The following is a 20,414-nucleotide window of genomic DNA, read 5'->3' on the forward strand; positions in this document are numbered from 1 at the left end:
ACTCTAGCAGACTGTCAAGACTCTCCCTTTTGCCTTCTTGGGCCCATTCATTATCCCAAGGCCTTTTGTTCCCCTTGGGGTGGGAGTTAATGCCAGGAGAGCCATCAGCCAGTGCAGATTAATTTCCTTTTTTGCTTTAAGTTTCTAGCCCTACTCCTAGTAGCTAAAGCGAGCTCACAGCAGTTTGGAGCCTACTGCATAACTCTTGCATACGTGTGCCTATATAATGGGGCCTACTGTACATTTATACAGTGTTACAGTGCTTATTTTATGTCTTCAGACTGTGTTCTACCTTCTGTAATCCCTAGCCTCTTCTAGGTGTTGGCAGCACAGAGCTTGACTTCCTCTCCCTATGATAGGGAAACAGGCATCAAACTCTTTCTCACTCTCCATTGCTACCTACTGCAGACCCAGGTTGTTGTTAGATCCTTGGGTGTCGTCTGGGTTGTGGTCAAAGCTTTATCACTTTGTATGACAGAGCTGTCTCAAAGTATGTGTTTGTGACTGCTCTCTGCATCTTGTTTAGCTTGTCCATTGTCTAATTATAATACATAAACATAATCTGCAAATATCATAACATGCAACTACGTCACCAAGCTCTATATCCAATCTGACATCTCTTGCTTTTAATTGTGTCTGTCCATGAGAATTGGGAGTCTCTACTACGGAACACTACTAAACCATTGTACATAATCGCTTTGTTTTATGTTTTCTAATGTTATCAAAGTTCTTGTGTAATCTATGTAAGTTTGTCTAATTGGAGCTTTTCTCCCCAGGCCTCCACTGAAAATGGATATGTATCCAGTTGGACTATCCTGGTAAACAAATGTAAAATAAATAAATATCCACAGTGGATCTACTCTTAGGGTGGACAGATTGCTTTTTTGCTTCCTGCCTGGTATTTAAGTATTACATTAATGGTGTCTGGGTAGACTGTATTTGACTATAACACCATATCTTCCCTTGTTTATCCAGTTGATAAATTTACTAGGTTTGCCTGATTTAAGACTTCTTGTTGAGAACCCATGTTCATGGGGGAAGGCCAATTAAAGGAGCTCATCCAGCAAGTGATGTGCTTATCCTCCAGCGTAATAGCAGTAGCCTTGGATTTGCTCCTTATTGTGTCAAACAGTCACACGAAAAGATTAGGGTCTTTCATAGAGCCAAAACTCAAGCAGAGATTAACTTTAATAAAAAATGTCCAAAACAGTGTAATAAAATGGCCTTTAGTCCGTCAGGGCAGTGTGTGGTGCTGAGACTATCAGTTTTCGTAGTTAGGAACCTCTGAGATCTTTTTGTTGGATTAGGTATTTAGTGAGGTACATGGTGAATGGAGGACTGCATTTAGTGATTAACTTGAATGGGGACATATTAAGTGAAACTAAGACTTTTCTGTAGACCTAGTGGGGGAGATGCATTAAAGATTAGGTGCGTTAGGGAAAATGATTTCTTAATGATATTTGAGATGTCATGGTCAAAATATATTCCCAGATCTGTAATGACTGTGTCAACTTTTAGTGTATTACCTTTGATGTGGTATGAACTACTGATGTTAGAGTTCCCAAAAATAGCAACACAATATTTTTTGGCATTAAGGGTGAGCCCACAGTCCTTACATCAGACCTTTTGTTGTGAGAAGGTTACATCATCACCTGGTTTACAGTTTGATCATTGATTAACTTGTGGCCTCTGCCATTCATCAGAAAAGTACATGGCAAGGAATAGGGGACAAAGGACGGAGCCCTCTGGGTACTGCTAGGGATATTTTCACTTTTGGATGAGGGTCCTCCATCCTGTACTGTCTGTGCACTATTTAGCAAATAACACAACACTTTATACTTGGATAAAGCAGTTTCTTAATACCTGCATGAGTTATGATGTTGAAGGCTTGACTCCGTCTGAAAATGCAGTGTGGACAGTCTTGACTCTTAAGGCTTCAGTAGTCCTTTCAAAGAAATCAGCCTTGTTGAAAAGGCAAAATGTGCCTTTCAATAAACTCAAATGGACTAAGATCGACCATCTGAAGGTTGTGTGTATTACTGAGTTCTGTGAGATTTGTTCCATGACCTTTGCAGATGAATACTAATGAGGCTTATTGGTCTCTAGTTACCCTGGTTAATTGTAGACTCCTTTACACAGTGGTACCACAGTGGCAGTTCTCCTGTGTTGAGGCTTTGGTTGAAGAGTTTTCCAAAGAGGCTGGGTGAAGTTGCATTTTGAATTAAAAAGAAAGGAGCCACATGCCATCAGGATCCATGGAGTTAATGTTTTTGGTTTTGGAAAGGGCTTATAGGATTTTGTCCAGAATGATTGTAATAGGGTAGTGGCCAGAAAAGTGTTGTGCAAAACAGGGGATTTTATAAGGGAGGTAAAGTTGGAGCTGAATTTCTTATTGAGGATGGTGGCGATGACTTTGTGTGGTTTGTATCATATATTAACTGTGAGTAAGTCTGGGAGTTGCAGATAACTTTCCCAGTGCATTTGTAATTATCTTTAGTAGTGGAAGCAACTTTTAAGTTTATAAGTGGCCTTGCACATTAGGGGTTTGCTAACGAGATTTAAGCCGTACTTATTGTCCCCATTTATTAAAAGGGGGTGGAGGTTTCTTATAAAGGGCTAACAGTTTATTTTTTTATGTAATGTATTGCAGTGTGAGCTTTACCATATTTTTATTTTTGTTTTCTTGTGTTGGATGTGGTCAAATAGCTCAGTTTTTGTTGTCTAGAAGAGAAGATTTCAAAAAATATATGCCATGGCATCATGTCTGAGGTCACTGGGGATGTAACCCTGCTGTGATTTATATTGTCAAAGAATTATGCATAATTGGATTTAAAGTAGTCTCTGAATGCAGTTTTTTTTAATTCACATCCACACTGAGCCTGTGCAGTCTCAGGCTGTCACTGCGTCCTGCTGTGTATCTGAGACATTAACCCTTTGCTGATTGGGCCCCCCTGACTCCTTACGTAGTATGTTTCAACAGTAACTCTGTACTAAGCTGTGGAAGCAAGGGATCCGATGAGGAACAATAAACATGTAGCATTGGAGCTGACATTCTTGTGGTGGACCATAATTAACACCAGTTGTATGAGCAGCTAACATATTAATGTGTGGATGTTATCCCTGCTCTCTGCATTAACCTGAGTTAACCTACGAGGCTCTTGATCTCCACCAGATGTTGCAGAGCCACTGGGATGTCTCACACCCTCCTCTTAGGATAGGAGATCTCCCCATCTTCTATTTCATCTATCCCCTAGTCCACCCTAACAGCAGCTGAAGTCTACTCCTAAACTATGGTAGCCAGCAGCACAGATGGGCACCCTGCCAGTGTACTACTGGAAAGGCTATAATGCAGTTGAATTCTTAAGGTATAAAGTTTACATCCTAGGGAAGATGGCAGCTTAACGGTTGGATTTAGAAACATGAGGTGGAGTACATGCAGTGATAATGTTAGTAACCATTAGATCAAAATAATTTGTAACCAGGAGCACCAATATCCTGGACCTGGTCATTACCAACATGGGCAACTGATGCTCCACACCAGAGGTCAGCTCCTTGTTGGGCAGATCTTGACCATAAGCTAATCACCCTAGATGTCCTCATCCTGCCCTCACCCCCCATTAAGGTAACAACCATAAAAAACTTCTTCAAAGCCAACTTCATGCTTCTCAAGACAGAAGTGGCAAACTTCACGACACCCATGCAGACGGAAAGTAGAAGTACAACTGCTGAATCTTACACCAAGGCACTGTATGAACACACACATAAGTGCATGGACCGTGCCATCCCAAATAGAACCAGGATGCTCTCCTCCAAAAAAGGAAGCCAATCTGTTGGTCCCCTGCCATAAACAAACTCTACAACAAAAGGAAGAAACTGTTGCAAAAAGAGTAAAATCCCAAGATTCTAAAAACTCCCTTGTCAGCCTCAGTAAGAAGCTGAGATCCCTCGTAAGATCATTCAAAGCTAGTTAAGAAAACAAAGTCGCCACATATTCTAAATTTAACCACAAGGCATTCTATAGTTATGTAAAGACTCTCAATGGCAACACACAGATCTGCTCTGAGTTGCAGCACAATGGCACTAAATATACAGAACCAGTTGATATTGCCAACATCCTAGCAGATAGGTTCAGTGCAGTCTTCACCCCCCTGTCATCCCCTAAAGGGTCCATCTCAGTACTGGAAGAATACCAAGTCCCGGTAGTCACAGCCACACATAAAAACCGCCCTCTCCAAAGCCAAGAATACAGCATCCATGGGACAAGACAACATCCCAGGCTGTGTTCTGCACGAACTACAAAACGAACAGGCACCCCACCTAATTACCATGTTCAATCATAGCCTCACTTCAGGCTTTGTGCCTACTGACTGGCGCACAGCTACGGTTATCCCACTCCACAAGGGGGGTCCACCCCAGACCCTGGGAACTACCGTCCCATTAGCCTGATGAGCTTGATCTGCAGACCCATGGAATGTATCATCATGAAACTTGTAAACAAAGACATAGGAAACCTTCAAACTTTGGACCCCACCCAGTATGGCTTTGTGAAAGGCAGATCATGTCTCCTAAACCTGACTGACTTCTTTGAAGCAGTCACTAGAGCCGTGGACGAGGGTAAAGTGGTTCACACAGCCTATCTAGACCTCACCAAAGCCTTCAACACCATCCTCCACTCTAGTTTCATAGATAAACTCACTAAACTGGGCATAAATCCCTATGTCACGCAATGGGTTGCCAACTGGCTTATTGACAGAACCCACACCGTGAAAGTAGCCAACTCCAAATCTGACTCCAGACCAGTTACAAGTGGAGTACCACCGGGTTCAATCCTGGGTCCACTCCTGTTCGGCATCTACTTCTCTGAAGTTCAGGCCAACACAGAGGGTCTGTGGGTAACGAAGTTCGCAGATGACTGCAAACTGGGAGCCGTTATTGAATCCCCAAATGATGTGGACATTCTACAAAAGGGCCTCACTGAGACAGATGCCTGGTGTCACAGCCAAGGACTCAAGCTCAGCGCCAAAAAATGCAGAGTCATCCCCTTTGGGAAAAACCCTGTGCTCATGAACTACCACATAGGCGGTAGTCCACTTAACATCGAAAGTGTGATGAGACCTAGGGACATAGGTGGACAGTAGTCTCTACTTCGATAACCACACTGCCATAGTAGTCAGGAAATCCTTCTACGTGGCACACCTCATCACAAAGGGTTTCTCATCCAGAAAAAAGGTCATTGTTCCTCTCTAAATCATCCCTCATTAGACCTATTATAGAGAACAATGCCCTGTTTGGTATGTACCTCACAAGACATTTACAGCAACTGGAAAGGCACAGAAATACCCCACAAAGAGGATCACCGGCCTCAAACAGATGCCTTATGCACACCATCTCAAACAACTCCAACTCTACTCTGTCGCATATCGCCTACTCGGAGGTGATCTCTGCCTAACATACAGAGCCATGTCAAACCCAGAACTGTTGGACATGGTATACTTAAGAAACCCCGATCCCTCCGAGCCACATGCTCCAGGGACCTAAACCTTGTCACCACAATAAACAAAACATGCTTGAGGGATAGATTCCTGTCCCAGAGACTCCCCATACTTTGGAACAGACTGCCCATTTATGTCAAGCAGAGCACCTCACTAGCCCTCTTCAAGAAAAATCTTGACGATTGTATGGGGGATGGGAAATTCACCCCGGGGATCACTTCTGTGGCTCTGCTCATCAGGGGCACAGGAAAAAATTTTGGGTGGCCAGGGAATCTTAATGGCTAGGCTTGATCAGGCCCTAGGGCCAGTAGCCTAGTACCTACCTATGAACCTATGAACGCTGGTGCAGGTTTGAGCTTATTGTGTCAGTTGTAGGAATCCAGGATTAACCTTATGAGGAAGAAAGTCAGAAGTTAAAGCAGGGATGACTCCAGTGGCTCTGTAGTGGAGAGGGAACTTTCTGATCAAGAGAACTGGCTTTCATAAAGTCAAGGTATCCTTGATTAGCCTTTTGATCTTATAGGCAGTGTTCTGGACATTGGCATTTCTCATACGTCTAAACCATTTAGTCACTGTGGACTTGATAACCATACAAATTTCCTATTGAAAGAAACAGTAACAATGGTGCCCCAGGGGGAAAAGGAATATGTTTCCTTTTGTTTGTGGACCATTGGATGTGAGAAGAATGCCATCTAGTTTTATACTAACTGGTCAGTATTCACATTACATATATGAAATATTGGATGGTCACTCTCTTGTGTTGTGTATAACTGTTAACAGACATTACTTGGGTGATCTGAGTAGATGTGAAGGCTACCTACTGCTTCATTACAGTATACTGGTTACTCATTTTTCTGAGATTTGTTTCAACCTTTTTACAATATGCTGATGACTCCACCTTTATAACTGCTGCCTAAACCATCCCTGAGCTCCTTTCTCATACCCAAGACATTTCACCTCCATGGAGACCTGGCTTACTGACTATCAGCTAATAGTAAACCCTCCAAAAAACTAAACTTTTGCTATTCTTTCCTAAAAACCTTTGTACAGCATAAATCCTCTTTCTACATTACCTCCCTCAACAACACCACCATCAAACCCGAACCACACACCAAATTGCTTAGTGTCACCATAGACAATGAGCTTAAATTCAACATACATATTAATCACTGTTTAAAAAAAAAAAAAAAAAAAACGCCAAAAACTTGACCTCCTGTACAGACATCAGAAATTTCTTTCTCCCTCCTCAAAATCCTTCCTAGCCTCATCTCTTATTACCCTGTCTACTTTATTTAGCCTCAGTCCTTATTAACCTTCAGTCATCTCTTCTCAGCAAACTAGAATAAACCTCCAGTAAAATAAATAAATTTGCCGCAAACATCTCCTATAAATCCCACTACTGCCTTGCTTTTAAATCCTTGCAATGGCCTGAATTCCCAATACAACTTTTCCACCCACAACTGCACATATCTCACTCAGTTCTTTATAACCCCACATCCTGTAATATTGTATCACAATATAACCCCCACCGTCAACTCCGTTCATCAGACAAACAGCTGCTGGTCATCTACAAACCATCAAAAAACATTGGCAAGTCATTATATAAATGCTCAGTTGCTCACTCTTGGAACTCCCTTCCTCTTAATATTAGAAGTATCCCCCATAAGTCTCTATTTAAGCAAGCACTACCTACAGAATGCATGGTCCTTTCCCTGTCTAGCTCCAACCTGATCCCACTTACCCTCTTTCCTAATTCCACTTCCCTGTACTCACCATCTTTTCTCCTTCCTCTCTTCTTAGCAAAATAAACCAACTCCCACTACAAGTGAATAATCTTCTCCCTTGTACCCTCACCATAATGTTGGTATGATACATATGTATACACATTTATGCATAAACTTGTACTAAAACCTTATTTGTGTTAACATCCATGCTGTATAAACTCTCATTGTGATGTAATTTCAATTTTGAATATTGTAATTGCAAGTGGAGCAATCTGATCTCCTCTTGTATAATTATGCTTATTGTGATGTAATTTCTTTTTTGAATATTTGTAATTTCAACTGGAGCTTTTCTCCTCAGGTCTTCACTGAAAATGAGCCATCTGGCTCAGCTGGACCAACCTGGTTAACAAATGACAATAAGTAAATAAAATAATGTCCATTCCCACTACATGAGTTCAGCCAAAAAAGATTTTCTGTCCATCATCCTAAAAGAGAGTCTAAGCACAGTCTCTAGTAAAAGGTGTCAGAAAACGTTGGCACTGCAGTAGGTGTCTTTGCAAACAGCCTAGTAACAAGATCCTGTACCCTACATACCATCCTTTTCACTTTCTGCTGCCTTAGTGGTATAGTCAGATATATTTTGGTAGATGGGGAGATTTAAAAGGTCCACAAATTTAGAGCTCTCCTGGCCTGTTCCACCTTATGGGATATCAGTCTATTCAGTACTCTCTTTGGTCCCCCCTGCCATCTGAAGGGAGCTGGGCACCTGCTTAATTACCCCTTCCCGAATCTTCAGCAGCTCTCTTTGGTAGTCTGTTAATGACTAACTACTTTCAGTGCTTCCTCAGTATACTTCTTTATGAATTCTACAAGGTGCTCCTAGTGCACTGGACTCTGACTTGTGCCTTGGTAGAACTGAAAAAAAAAAATAAATTCAACTTCCATTGTCTGAGCAACTGTCTCAGTAGGTAGGTAAAGTCTAAGTAGTAGTGCAACATTATCAGACAGCCCTGCTGGAAAAAATCTCCAAGGTGTCTACCAAACAACTATGTAATCAGAATCTTGTGTATCCAAGAGTAGGGAGTGAACTTGATAAGAAAATTAAGTACAGACATTAGGGGACAGTTGCAGTAACCTATGAACATATATCTTACCAAACATTGTTGTATACGTTAGCCTTCTTTGGGGGAGGTATATTAAATATATAACCTAAAATGTACTTAAAACCAGTGGAAACCTATGCATTACAGTATTTTCATACTGCTTCTAAAGTAGGCAAGATATCTTTCTAGGGCATAGACCCTGAATGCCATGCAATAGCAGCTGCTGTTATGCAGTGTAGGCAAAGTAAAATAAAAACAATTTTGAAAAGGATGTCATTCAGGTTTAACATCTGCCCACGACCAAACTGCATTTTAAATTATTCCAGGTTGCACCTTGAATCAACCTATAAAGCCAACCATCAAGGAATACATATTCACAGGAAAGTAGCTGTAGGTTATTTTTACCTTTTATAATTAATTCTGGCCCTTTTAAGGGAAAGACTGAGCTTCCCAGTCTTGATAAAAACCATCTTCAAGTCAATACAATGACATCAGTTCCTGAAATCCTTTTTAAATTTGATATCCCTGTGTCTGCTTTCTTACAGTGGACTATTAATAAGTAGCACTTAAAAGGGCATTGCAAACACAAACACTGATGGGTAAAAGTGCCCTGACAGTTTTACAAATTTAAAAAGTATGCAGATAGAGAATTGTAAGTCCAAAGGCAAGTAGTTCAAAGAAACAGCAGGTTGTTGTGTCTTTCGGCTTTTCCCGGTTAGGGGTCACCACAGCGGAACTCCGGTCCGCTAATGATTGGCAGTTGATTTTTTACGTGCCGAGTTACCAGCCTTGACGCACAACCTTCAATGAAGGTATGCCCATTCACGCATGTCTCCACGCAGAAGACGCTCTAGCTGAGAATCGAACCGGACAGCTGTTAAAAACATACCCCAAATTTCCCAGGCAGCAGTACTTACAGTTCTTTTAGCCGAGAAGCTTAATAGCCATTCTTCCAAGTCATAAAAACTTGCTGTCTCTAGCAGTCATCCCAGAAGTTGCTTGCTGTCTTTTATTCAGCTCATTTCATGGAGGCAACAACACTTTCTGCACTTGAAGGCTGTTCATGTCCATTCCAATACCTTCTTGGGGTGAGGTGGTTTGGGCAACTGCAGGAGAAGACTGTCTCTAGCCTCTCTCTGCCTTCCTTTGGGCTGTTGATGGTCATAGCTCTCTCACGAAGGTGCACCTTGTGTTGTGATGGACGTAGTAATCTGCAGTCTCAGCCTCTCTTTGTCTTCCTCTGGGTTCTTGATGGTCACAGCTCCCTCAGGAAGGTGCACCTTGAGTTGTGATGGACATAGTAATCTGCAGTGCTAATTATTCTTTCTGCAAATGCATATTTGTTGAAAGGCTGCTGGTTTCATTCCTATCTGCAGCTTAACCTTGATTTGCTAAAATCCTATTGCTTTTACTTTAATTTTTACCCAACGTCTAATTTTATCTTTAAGAACATAATTTTCAAACCTCAGCAAAACTGGAGTGGACATTTTCAATCCCAGATGCTATGGCAAAAAATCGTCTGACTGATCTTTTACTTCTTTGGATGGAACCTCATCCTACTCAGCAGTTTTAGACTTTATAAAATAAACATTCATGCCTTCTTCCCAGTCAGGAGTACTTGAAAAATGATATTTTCCATTCTTTCTCAGTCCTCCATGACTTTTTGCATCAAGTAATTCAACCCAGTATTTCAGTAACTATAGCTGCAGTTTCAAATCCTAGTGGTCTAAGTTGTGGCCAGTTAACTAGTTGAAGTAGGAGAGTGCAACAATTTCTGTGTCCTTTATCCAGGCATCTGATCTTTGTGTAATCCAGTTAGTGTAGGATAAATGGTCTTCATTTTTGTTAGTAAGCAATTAAACTTCTTATTCAGTTTCATGGGATCTACTTTCTGGGTAACCAGTAAAATTTCTGGATACTCTGTGTACGCCCTGGGTGTGTGAATCTCATGACAAGCTCTTGCACTGTGTGTTAAACCTTTGTTGCTGGGTTTTTCCATTTCTCTCTTGATATTTGAAGCCAAAGTCCAGTTATGGAAAGCAGTTACAAAATCTTATTTCAAGAAGTAAACTGTTTAAATTTTTTTTGTACAAAAAGACCCTATTTTGATGGTTGAAAAAGGAAGTCATGCCAAAAAGGACTTGGATCATTGATGTCCTGACCAGAAGTCTCCTTTCCATGTTGTTTTTTTTATCTACTTTTAAATAGAGAAACCTGTATTAATTCTGATATAGAGTACATTACTCACAGAATAAAGACAAATTCTGTCTCGGATCCTGATCTGCTCCAGTAGTTCCTCTTGCATTTTTTTCACATGGATGACACAGGCTGAATCTGCAGCCATTGCAGTGGTGATTTGTGGAGAAGCCCCTACAAGTGATTGACAGTAAGTGGTCAGCTCTTCACCATGTCCCCAGAACTACCTGTCCCTTAATGTGTTTCCTTTTAAATGCAGCAACTGCAAGATCTTGGTTTATTTGCTCACTGTCTTCAACATTTTACAAGATGTTTCTCTTTCCTTCACAGTTGTTTAATTCAGTAGTGATGTGTGTGGGTGTTGAAGTCCCCCGTATTAGGGGTTCTTGAGGGATTGTCCCCTTCATAAGTCAGTGTGGTTTGCTTGAAAGTTTTGGTACTGTATCTTTGTTTTTATCTGTTTAACCTTGGTGGCTGATTAAGTGGTGTAGTGAAAATCAATGTCTTTTATGCTGATGGCTTTGAGAGTGAATAGTAGAATCATATGGACTTGACCAAGTCTTTAAGAATATCATTCTTGCATGTAAAACAGTCTAGGCTAAATTCTAATAAACAACATGCTTAATTATAGAGAGATTCCATAGAGGCAACCAAAACTGAAAATTGTTGATGGTTTAAATACAATTGCATGTAATACATGGGACTGGATTTTCATCTTGTGTGTTGAACATGGGAGAAGATAAAGGAACAGGGCAGGTACAGTTAATGAAGTGTGCAAGGCATTAGACAGACCTTATCAGTGAACTGCTGTACATCTCTACAGTTAGTACATGGGTAATTAGATAGTAGTGCAGAAATGGACAGTATACACACAGCAAACCTAATACCATTGTAGCTGTTTACAGTGAACAGAAATCTCTAGAACAAGTTTATTTAAATTACACAGTTTTTCCTGTTACAGAAAGAGCACTCTGCCCCAGTGACAATGTGTATGTGATCTTCAGGTCCAATACCCTCAGCTGCAAGACTTTTCCTGCTGGTATAGTTGTATGTGCATCATGTTTGTCCTGTTGTCAGTGCTGGACATCTTTCCACTACTTGTTTATATGGGGCAGTAGTATACTAATCGTGGCATGATACTGTTTTTAGCAGCCGCATTTGGAGTGTCATAAACTAGCTTGCCGTAGGGGACAGGACTGATACTGATCATGTTTCTTTGACAAAGTTTCTTGTTGTACTGATGCACTGAATGCATGCTTACCATGATTTCTTTACTTTTAGACACTCAGCGATATCCAGATAGCCATTAAGATGGTGAAGTCTGAGCTGGAAACAGCTGAACATCCAGTTGACAGACATTACAACATGCTACATTGTGCTTTAACACCTGTGGAGAAGACCTCGCCTGAATTCCAGGTAAGGGGCTTTGAATGTGTACTGTCTGACTATTTTTTCTTTGTTGCACTTGAACAGTATTAAATATTGATATCGGATGACTAATTGTACAATATCAAAATATCTTCCTTGTTTTCTAGTTAGAATCGAAGGTTTCCTAAATGTTTTTTTTGTTAATTATGTTTGATTAGCAGCAACAGCTCATATAAATATAGAGTGGTATATAGTTTTGGTGTTTATATTAACCAAAGGTGTTCTGAACCAATTAAATCCAGTGACAAATCACTATGGATTTATCCAGGCATGAGACATGAATGTAGTGCATGTAAAGTTAATTTATAGCTATTGTTCCATTATCTTATATCATTATTGCAGTTGTAGACTGATGGTCATTCATTGAGATGGTACAAAGGTTTGATTCTCCTTGTATAAACTTCTTAATCTAGCACAAAACTGGGAGACTATTTTCTTGCCACATGTAACTCATACTGTTGACTTGAAGCTGGATCTAGGTTGAAACTCTGGGCTAAATTGATCGAAAAGGCATGTTTTGTTTATTACGAGTTGAAAAACTGCACTGAAAGCACCTAAGTTGTATTCACAGACATCATTTTAGCTGGGTGAAATTATGAATCGTGTATTGCTAGGTACCAAGCAGACACACACACACACACACACACACACACACACACAGATTTTAATAGAATTTATTCCTATTTACTTTTGTCAAAACATTGTCAAAAAATAATTTCATGTACCGCATGCACACAATACACTTACTGTAATAAAAAATATAATAAAATAAATCATGGACCATTTCTTCTCTTAGTTTGTCACAAAAAATTGCGTACTGCACACACACAGTACATACACAGGCACTTGCAAATAAATAAATAATGTTGCCCACTGAAATTAACCTTCTAGATATTAAATTCATTCATTTTAGAAAGAAAAAATACATAAATACATGGTTCTGTGCATAGAGGAATATAGCCCTAGTTTGAATAGCTGCTTTTTTTGCTGGAAGAACTGTGCAGTGGAAGGTGGCAGGGCCAGATTTAAGGTGGGTGCCATTGATTCTGCAGCATTAGGCCCATTCCTGAAATAGGCCCAGATGAAAACAGACAAGAATTTTCTGGAAGCTGAACTGGGTTTTTTTGCTATATTAACCTCAAAATAATTCTTAGAATGAAATTTGGAGTCCGACTTTCAGACGCCTATACACAGTGTTACTTATTATACAGTTATTATTATTCTTTGCATTGTGACTTAACTATAACGTCGTTGTGTTTATTATTAACCGAAGATTTCAAGTTAATGCTATCAGTTTTACGTTAAGCAGTTTACTTTGTGATATCTTTCGTACTGTTTCGCGCACGCTTGCTATGGCGTCTCAACTCAGTGGATGGGATAAAGCGAAAAAGGAAAGAAGCAGAACAAGAAAAGCTTTTGGTGAAAATTCCAAAATTGAGTTAATACTTCGGAGTACGAGCATCTTCTTCTCAATCTTCTGCATCGGATGCGATTGTGAGTTTGAATGCTCCTGAAGACCAGGCCAAGCAAGATGAACCTGTGGAGGCAAGAGAGAATAAACAGCGGCAAAGTTCAGCGAAGAGAGAAGAGGTGAAAGGAGACGCTATCGCTGAAGCACTAGCGCCGATGCTGGAGGCTTTCACCAATGATTTGGGACAGTGGGGTGAAATTGACGCTGCCACACTAATATTGGGCCAAGAAAGGTCCAAAAGACTGCCAACACACTGAATCGAAGTTTGAAGAGAGTGCCAGATGATACCCAGGCGAGTCGTTCCAACGTCGATGCACAAAGACCTTTATGTGTACGCATCTGCTCAATGGCGGAAAGTCCTGTAGACAATGGTTGTGCTACTCTCCTTCAACAGGAAAGGTGTTCTGCTTTGCATGCAAGTTGTTCAGCGACATCACTGTTCAAGCGACCAAGTTCGTTTCTGGGGGTTTTGACAACTGGAGGGCAGGCGAATCCAGAATAAAAATTTATGAAAGCAGCGATGGTCATCGCAAGGCTATGTTGTCCTTTGCGAGCCGACAGAGGGAGGACGGTCGTGTGGACTAACCTAGCAGCCAAACAGGTTGAGGAAAAGCGGTGTTACTGGCTCCAGATTCTGAAGCGGCTCTTCGACGTTCTGATATTCCTAGCTGAGCATGGTCTTGCTATAAGGGGCACGGATGAGATCATAGGTTCCGCTCATAATGGTGACTACCTTGGAATCATTGGGCTGTTGGCGGAGTATGATACTGTGCTGGCTAACCATATTAGAAAGTATGCGAACCACGGGAAAGGTCACATTTCTTATTTGTCATTCACAATTTGCGAGGAACTGGTGAAGCTCATGGGGCAAAAAGTGCAGGACACCATCCTGAAAGAAGCCAAGGAGGCAAAGTATTTCTCTGTCTCGATTGACTCGACACCTGATGTATCATGCCTCAGTCAGCTAACTGTTATGTGGTACATTCTGCCACCGGACCTAGTTGAACGGTTCCTGACATTCATGCCTGTGATGATGAGACACGGTGGAGTAGATGGCTAGCATACTTCTGAACTTTCTGAAGGAAAAAGGCTTGGATATTGCTAACTGCAGAGGCCAGTTGTATGACAGTGCGTCAAACATGTCAGGACGGTACAATGACGTCCAGGCAATTGTGAAGAGAGAATGTAAATATGCCACTTTTATTCCATGCTGTAACCACAGCTTAAACCTGGTAGGAGATCAGGCTGTTGAAAGCTGCGGTGGCTGTAGTAGGTTTTTCGATTTTTGTCAATGGACTATATGTATTCCTGTCTGACTCAACATGTCGCTGGCAGCGACTAAAGAATCGCTGCACGCTGACACTCAAGTGTTTGCCTGGAACCCGATGGTGTGAACATGTAGATGCTGTCAAAGCGCTGGTAGAAGGGTGGAAGAGCATTCAGGAAGTCCTGGATGAGCTTGCGGCAGATAAGGAGCAGAAGGTAGATATGAGAAATCAGGCCGAAGGATTTTCACGCAGGATGGACGAACTTGAGACGGCAGTTATGGCGACTGCCTGGAACGATATCCTTGGCTGTCTCAACAGTACAAGCATTAGCCTCCAAGATCCTATAGTCAGCCTGAATACGGCAACTAGTTTGATGACATCACTGGTCGACACTGTTCAGTTTGCATGGGACAGATTTGACATGTATGAGCAAATGGCGACCAAAAAGGTTCAACACGGCGAATACAAGGCTGAGAAGCGTCGAGGCCGTAAGCAAAAGCTAATACCTGATGAAGGAGCTGCAAACAAAGCAGACCTCAGCCCAAGGGAAACGTTCAAAACTCAGACGTATCTGGTCATGATCAACAGTCTGTTAGCTGAATTGGAAAAGCGGAGGAAGGCGTATGATGATATTTGTAAAACATTCGGATTTCTCTCAGAGCTAACGTCATTGAGCATTGAGCAGATCGAGGACAAAGCTAAAAATCTCATTTCCTCATATCCAGATGACTTGGAAGACACACACTGGTGGCTGAGCTGATACAGTTTGCTGCATTTATGTGCACTCAGAAACCAGGAACTGTGAACGAATCAGCAGAGCTTACCATGTACAAGCTTTTGTCATCGTTGAATCTTTCTCGGACATTTCCAAATGTCAAGATTGGGTTGCACATCTATCTGTGCATGATGGTGTCGAATGCCTCCGGCGAGCGGAGCTTCTCAAAGTTGGGAATAGTCAAAGGAGAGTTCCGGTCCTCAACGGGGCAGGAAAGGCTAAGCATACTCGCGTTTATGAGCATTGAGCATGAGCTGCTGTGCAGCCACCTTGACTTCACTGACACGATCGAAGAATTCTCACTTGCTACGGCTCGAAAAACAGCAATATAAGTAAGCAGCACTAGCGCAGTAGTAAGAGTGACAATATGCCTAGGTAGGCTAGGTTAAGTCGATCTGGTTTAGCCTTTTCTGCATTAAGTGCACTTTTCAAACAATTGCTATTGAATGTTGATGTTACATAACTTGATAATCTCGAGTTGTTACGATAATATGTCGACATGTGATTTTTATTCATGCTCAGTAAAGGCTGGCTGGTTGTGTCGCAAGCAATTAAGGCTTCTTGGTCGGTCTGAGTGTGCATGTATGGTGAGTGTCGAATGCACATGCACCAATGCCGAGAAACAAATAGACCCTTTTTGCGCTGCAGCATCAGGCCCAATTTGGTCTTAATCCGGCCTTGGAAGATGGGAGTGAGTGACTTACATCAGCTCTATCATTCTAGGTATAGGGTGTTAATGGCTGTTGTCATCTGGCCTACTGCTGTGCAAGTGGTGACTTTCATGCGACCAGTTGCTGTGGGACTAGCAGACATGGACATGGCAGTTTCAAGCCATTAATAGCATCCCTTATGTGATGTGCTCGTGGGAACATATACACATCAGGAGGAGAACATTATATGCCCCTGAGGTGACACTGGTACTGATGTAAGCCACCAGGAGGTGGGGTTATAACCAAATCAAAACACTCCACAAGGGTGCCTGAATGCAGGCCACTGTACAGATTTCCATTACCCTGGTAATGGGGAATGAATGAGTAGTAACCATGGTTTGATTATTGGCAAGCATGAGGGCCAAAAACAGGGTACAGAAAAAAGTTTAAAATAATATAGCAACTAAAAAAAAAAATGTTCATCACAGCTAGCCAGATGGAAATTGCATTACTGGCAAAATGGACTCGATTCTGACTGTTTAAGCAGCTAAAATTAAATAAACTGTACAGCACAACAATAAAACTAACAGATAACATAAACCTCACAAGAGTTAATATAATACCTCAAAAAATACAGTAGAAAACTGCTAACTAGGCTCATAGGTAGGTACTAGGCTATTGGCCCTAGGGCCTATATAAGCCTAGCCAAAAAGGTACCCTGGCTTTCGCCACCCAAGAAAATTATTCTCCTGTGCCCCTGTCGAGCAGACCCACAGAAGTGATTTCCGGGGTGAATTTCCTATTTCCCATCCAATCATCAAGATTTTTCTTGGAGTGCTAACGAAGAGCTCTGTTTGACATAGCTAGGTAGTCTGTTACAGAGTATGGGAAGTCTCTGGGACAGGAATCTATCCCTCCAGCATGTTCTGTTTATTGTGGTGACAAGATTTAGGTCCCTATAGCGTGTAGCTCAGAGGGACTGGGATTTCTTTAAGTGGAGCATGTCCAACAGCTGTGGGTTTGACATAGCTTTGTATGTTAGGCAGAGATCGCCTCTGAGTAGGCGATATGCGACAGAGTAAAGCTGGAGTTTTTTTAGACTGTCTGTGTAGGGCATATGTTTGAGGATAGTAATCCTCTTTGTGAGGTATTTCTGTGGCTTTTCCAGTTGTTGTAGATGTCTTGTGAAGTTAATACCAAAAGGGGCGTTGTACTCTATAATGAGTGATGAGTAGAGGGGAACAATGACCTCTTTTTTTTTCTAGATGAGAAACCTTTTGTGATGAGGTGTGCCATGTTACTGTCCACCTGTGTCCCAAGGTCTCTTATAACACTTTAAGTGTTAAGTAGACGACTACCACCTATGTGGTAGTTCATGGGTACAGAGTTTTTACCAAAGGGGATGAGAATGCACTTTTTGACATTGTGCTTGAGGCCATGGCTTTGACACCAGGCATCTGTCTCAGTGAGGCCCTTTTGTAGGATGTCCACATCGTTAGGAGTTACGATTATGGCTCCTAGTTTGCAGTCAACTGCAAACTTCGTTAGCCAAAGACCTTCTGTGTTAGCCTGTACTTCAGAGAAGTAGATACCAAACAGGAGAGGACCCCGGACTGAACCCTGTGGTACTCCACTTGTCATTGGTCTGAAGTCGGATTTGGAGTCAGCTACTTTCACAGTGTGGGTTCTGTCTGAGCCAGTTGGCAACCCATCTTGTGACACAGGGATTTATACCTAGTTTAGTGAGTTTTATCTATAATTCCAGAGTGAGGGATGGTGTCGAAAGCCTTGGCAAGATCTAGATAGGCTGTGTGAACCACCTTACCCTCATCTATGGCTTTGGTGACTGCTTCAAAGAAGTCTATCAGGTTTAGGAGACATGATCTGCCTTTTACAAACCCGAACTGGGTGGGGTCCAGAGTTTGGAGATTACCAATGTCTTTGTTTATGGGTACCATGATGATACGTTGCATGGCCTTACAGACCAGGCTAGTCAGGCTAATGGGACGGTAGTTCCCAGGGTCCGTAGTGGCTCCCCCTTTGTGGAGTGGGATAACCCTCGCAGTGCGCCTTTCAGTGGACACAAAGCCTGAGGTGAGGCTATGATTGAACATGGTACTTAGGTGGGGTGCCAGTTCGTTCTGTAGTTCGTGTAGAACGCAGCCTGGGATATTGTCAGATCCCATGGATGCTGTGTTCTTGGCTTTGGAGAGTGTTTTTTTTACCTGTGCAGCCATGATTACAGGAACTTTGCATTCTTCCGGTATAGAGATGGGCCCTGTAGGGGGTGAGAGGGCGGTAAAATTAGCACTGAACCTATCTGCCAGGATGTTGGCAATATCAGTTGGTTCTGTATATTTAGTGCCATTGTGCTGTAACTCAGAGCAGATCTGAGTGTTGCCATTTAGATTCTTGACATAGTTATAGAATGCTTTGTGGTTGTCTTTAGAGTCGGTGGCAATTTTGTTTTCGTAACTAGCTTTGGCGGATTTTATGAGGGATCTCAGCTTCTTACTGAGGCTGACCAGGGAGTTCCTCCAGTCATGGGATTTTACTCTTTTTTGCAACAGTTTCTTTCTTCTGTTGTAGAGTTTGCTTATGGCAGAAGACCAGCAGATTGGCTTCCTTTTTTTGGAGAATGCATCTTGGTTCTGTTAGGGATAGCACGATCCATGCACTTGTATAAGTGCTTATAAAGTGCATTTGTGTAGGATTCAGCAGTCGTACTTCTATTGTCCATCTGCATGGGTGTCATGAAGTTTGCCACTTCTCTCTTAAGAAGGGTGAAGTTGCCTTTGGAGAAGTTTTTTACAGTGGTTTCCCTAATGGGGGGTGGGGGTGAGATGTGGATGTCTAGGGTGATTAGCTTGTGGTCAGATCTGACCAACGAGGAATTGACCTCTGGTGTGGAACAGCAGTCGCCCATGTTGGTAATGACCGGGTCTAGGATATTGCTGCCCCTGGTGGGGGTGTGAATAAGTTGATCCAAGGCGTTGGAATTTATGAATTCCAGAAAACGTTGAGCAAAAGAGTTGGTGCGTGAGTACTTTTCCCAGTTAATGGTGGGGTAGTTGAAATCGCCCATTATTAGGGTGTTGGGTTGTACCCTAATATTTTCCAGTGCATCAAGAAATGAGTGGGAATCCTGGGGCATGGTGGGGGGGGGTCTGTAGCAAGCTACAGTTTGGATTGCGGTCTTGCCCAGAGTTAGTTGTACTTGGATAATCTTGGATGCATTATGCTGAGCAACTAGCCTGGAGGTGTGGATATCCTTAATGAATATGGACATGCCTCTGCCTTTAGTGCTTCGGTCCAGGTTAGGTGGCCGAAAGCTGTGGTATGAATTATAGCCTGGTAATGCAGGGGTGCTCTCTGGAGCTTTGAACCAGGTCTCTGTCACTGTACAGATGTCGATGTTCTCCATTTTAAGGAGTGCCTCGAGTGAGTGCATTTTGAGGTTTAGACTTCTAGCATTGAGTAGCATTACCCTCAGATTTTGCTTGCTTGTACCTGTTACGGTGGTGAATTTGTCATTTGAACCTTGCCTAAAAAAGGCACTGTAGGGGTGGCAAGAGCCTTAGCCAGTATCCAGAATAGGCAAACTAATACGAATAAAAGTACTTTTCTTCTTACAGTGAATGGATTGGCTTAAAACAGAGTCTTTAAATAGCACTTTTAAATTAACACTTCTAACAAACTGCTTTAAGTCTGTAAGAGCCGCGATAATGTCGTCAGCAGCTGTGGGAATGAAGCGAAGTCCTTTCTGTAACAGGGACAAGTGTGGAGATTAAAGACGAAAAGTAGATAGATTAACAATACCATGAGTTACCGCTGAGTCAGTTTTCCTTGCCCCATAGAGCTCTTGTTCTTCCGCTTGATTCCACTGAGGTTTTCTCTCTGTAAGGATCGGCCCCTCGACGCACTCCGTTCTTTCACTTTTTCTGGTCGATCCAGCTGAAAACGTTTCTGGGTAACGTTTAAAATCTGCTGTTGACTCCTACCATTCACATTTTCAGCACCATTTCTCCATTGATTCAGCTGCAACGTGCATATTGACATGCGTACTGGTACCAGCCTCTGGTGTGGAAGTTGCTGAAGCGTCAGAATTTGCTTGCTTGTACCTGTTACGGTGGTGAATTTGTCATTTGAATCTTGCCTAAAAAAGGCACTATTGGGGTGGCAAGAGCCTTAGCCAGTATCCAGAATCCCAAGGGTGACAGGTGCAGGCCATCTGTGGCAAAGCATCGTGGTCTGTCGATCATGTCATCCCAGGCAGACAAATACTGGATCTCCTTAGAATGACACCA

At 42.1% G+C, this 20,414-nt stretch overlaps 1 protein-coding gene across 3 annotated transcripts in view; it reads left to right on the top strand.

Annotated features, from left to right (window-relative positions):
- Positions 1-20,414, top strand: part of PARP2 (poly(ADP-ribose) polymerase 2) — a 1,124,938-nt gene that overhangs the window by 878,975 nt on the left and 225,549 nt on the right. For all 3 annotated transcript variants that reach the window (XM_044058251.1, XM_044058252.1, XM_044058253.1), the window contains one exon: positions 11,797-11,931. In XM_044058251.1, the coding sequence (XP_043914186.1) occupies positions 11,797-11,931 (135 nt within the window). The remainder of the gene's footprint in view (positions 1-11,796; positions 11,932-20,414) is intronic.

Source organism: Protopterus annectens, chromosome 16.part0, assembly GCF_019279795.1.
Source record: "Protopterus annectens isolate FY-2018-M chromosome 16.part0, PAN1.0, whole genome shotgun sequence".
Lineage (NCBI taxonomy): Eukaryota > Metazoa > Chordata > Ceratodontiformes > Protopteridae > Protopterus > Protopterus annectens.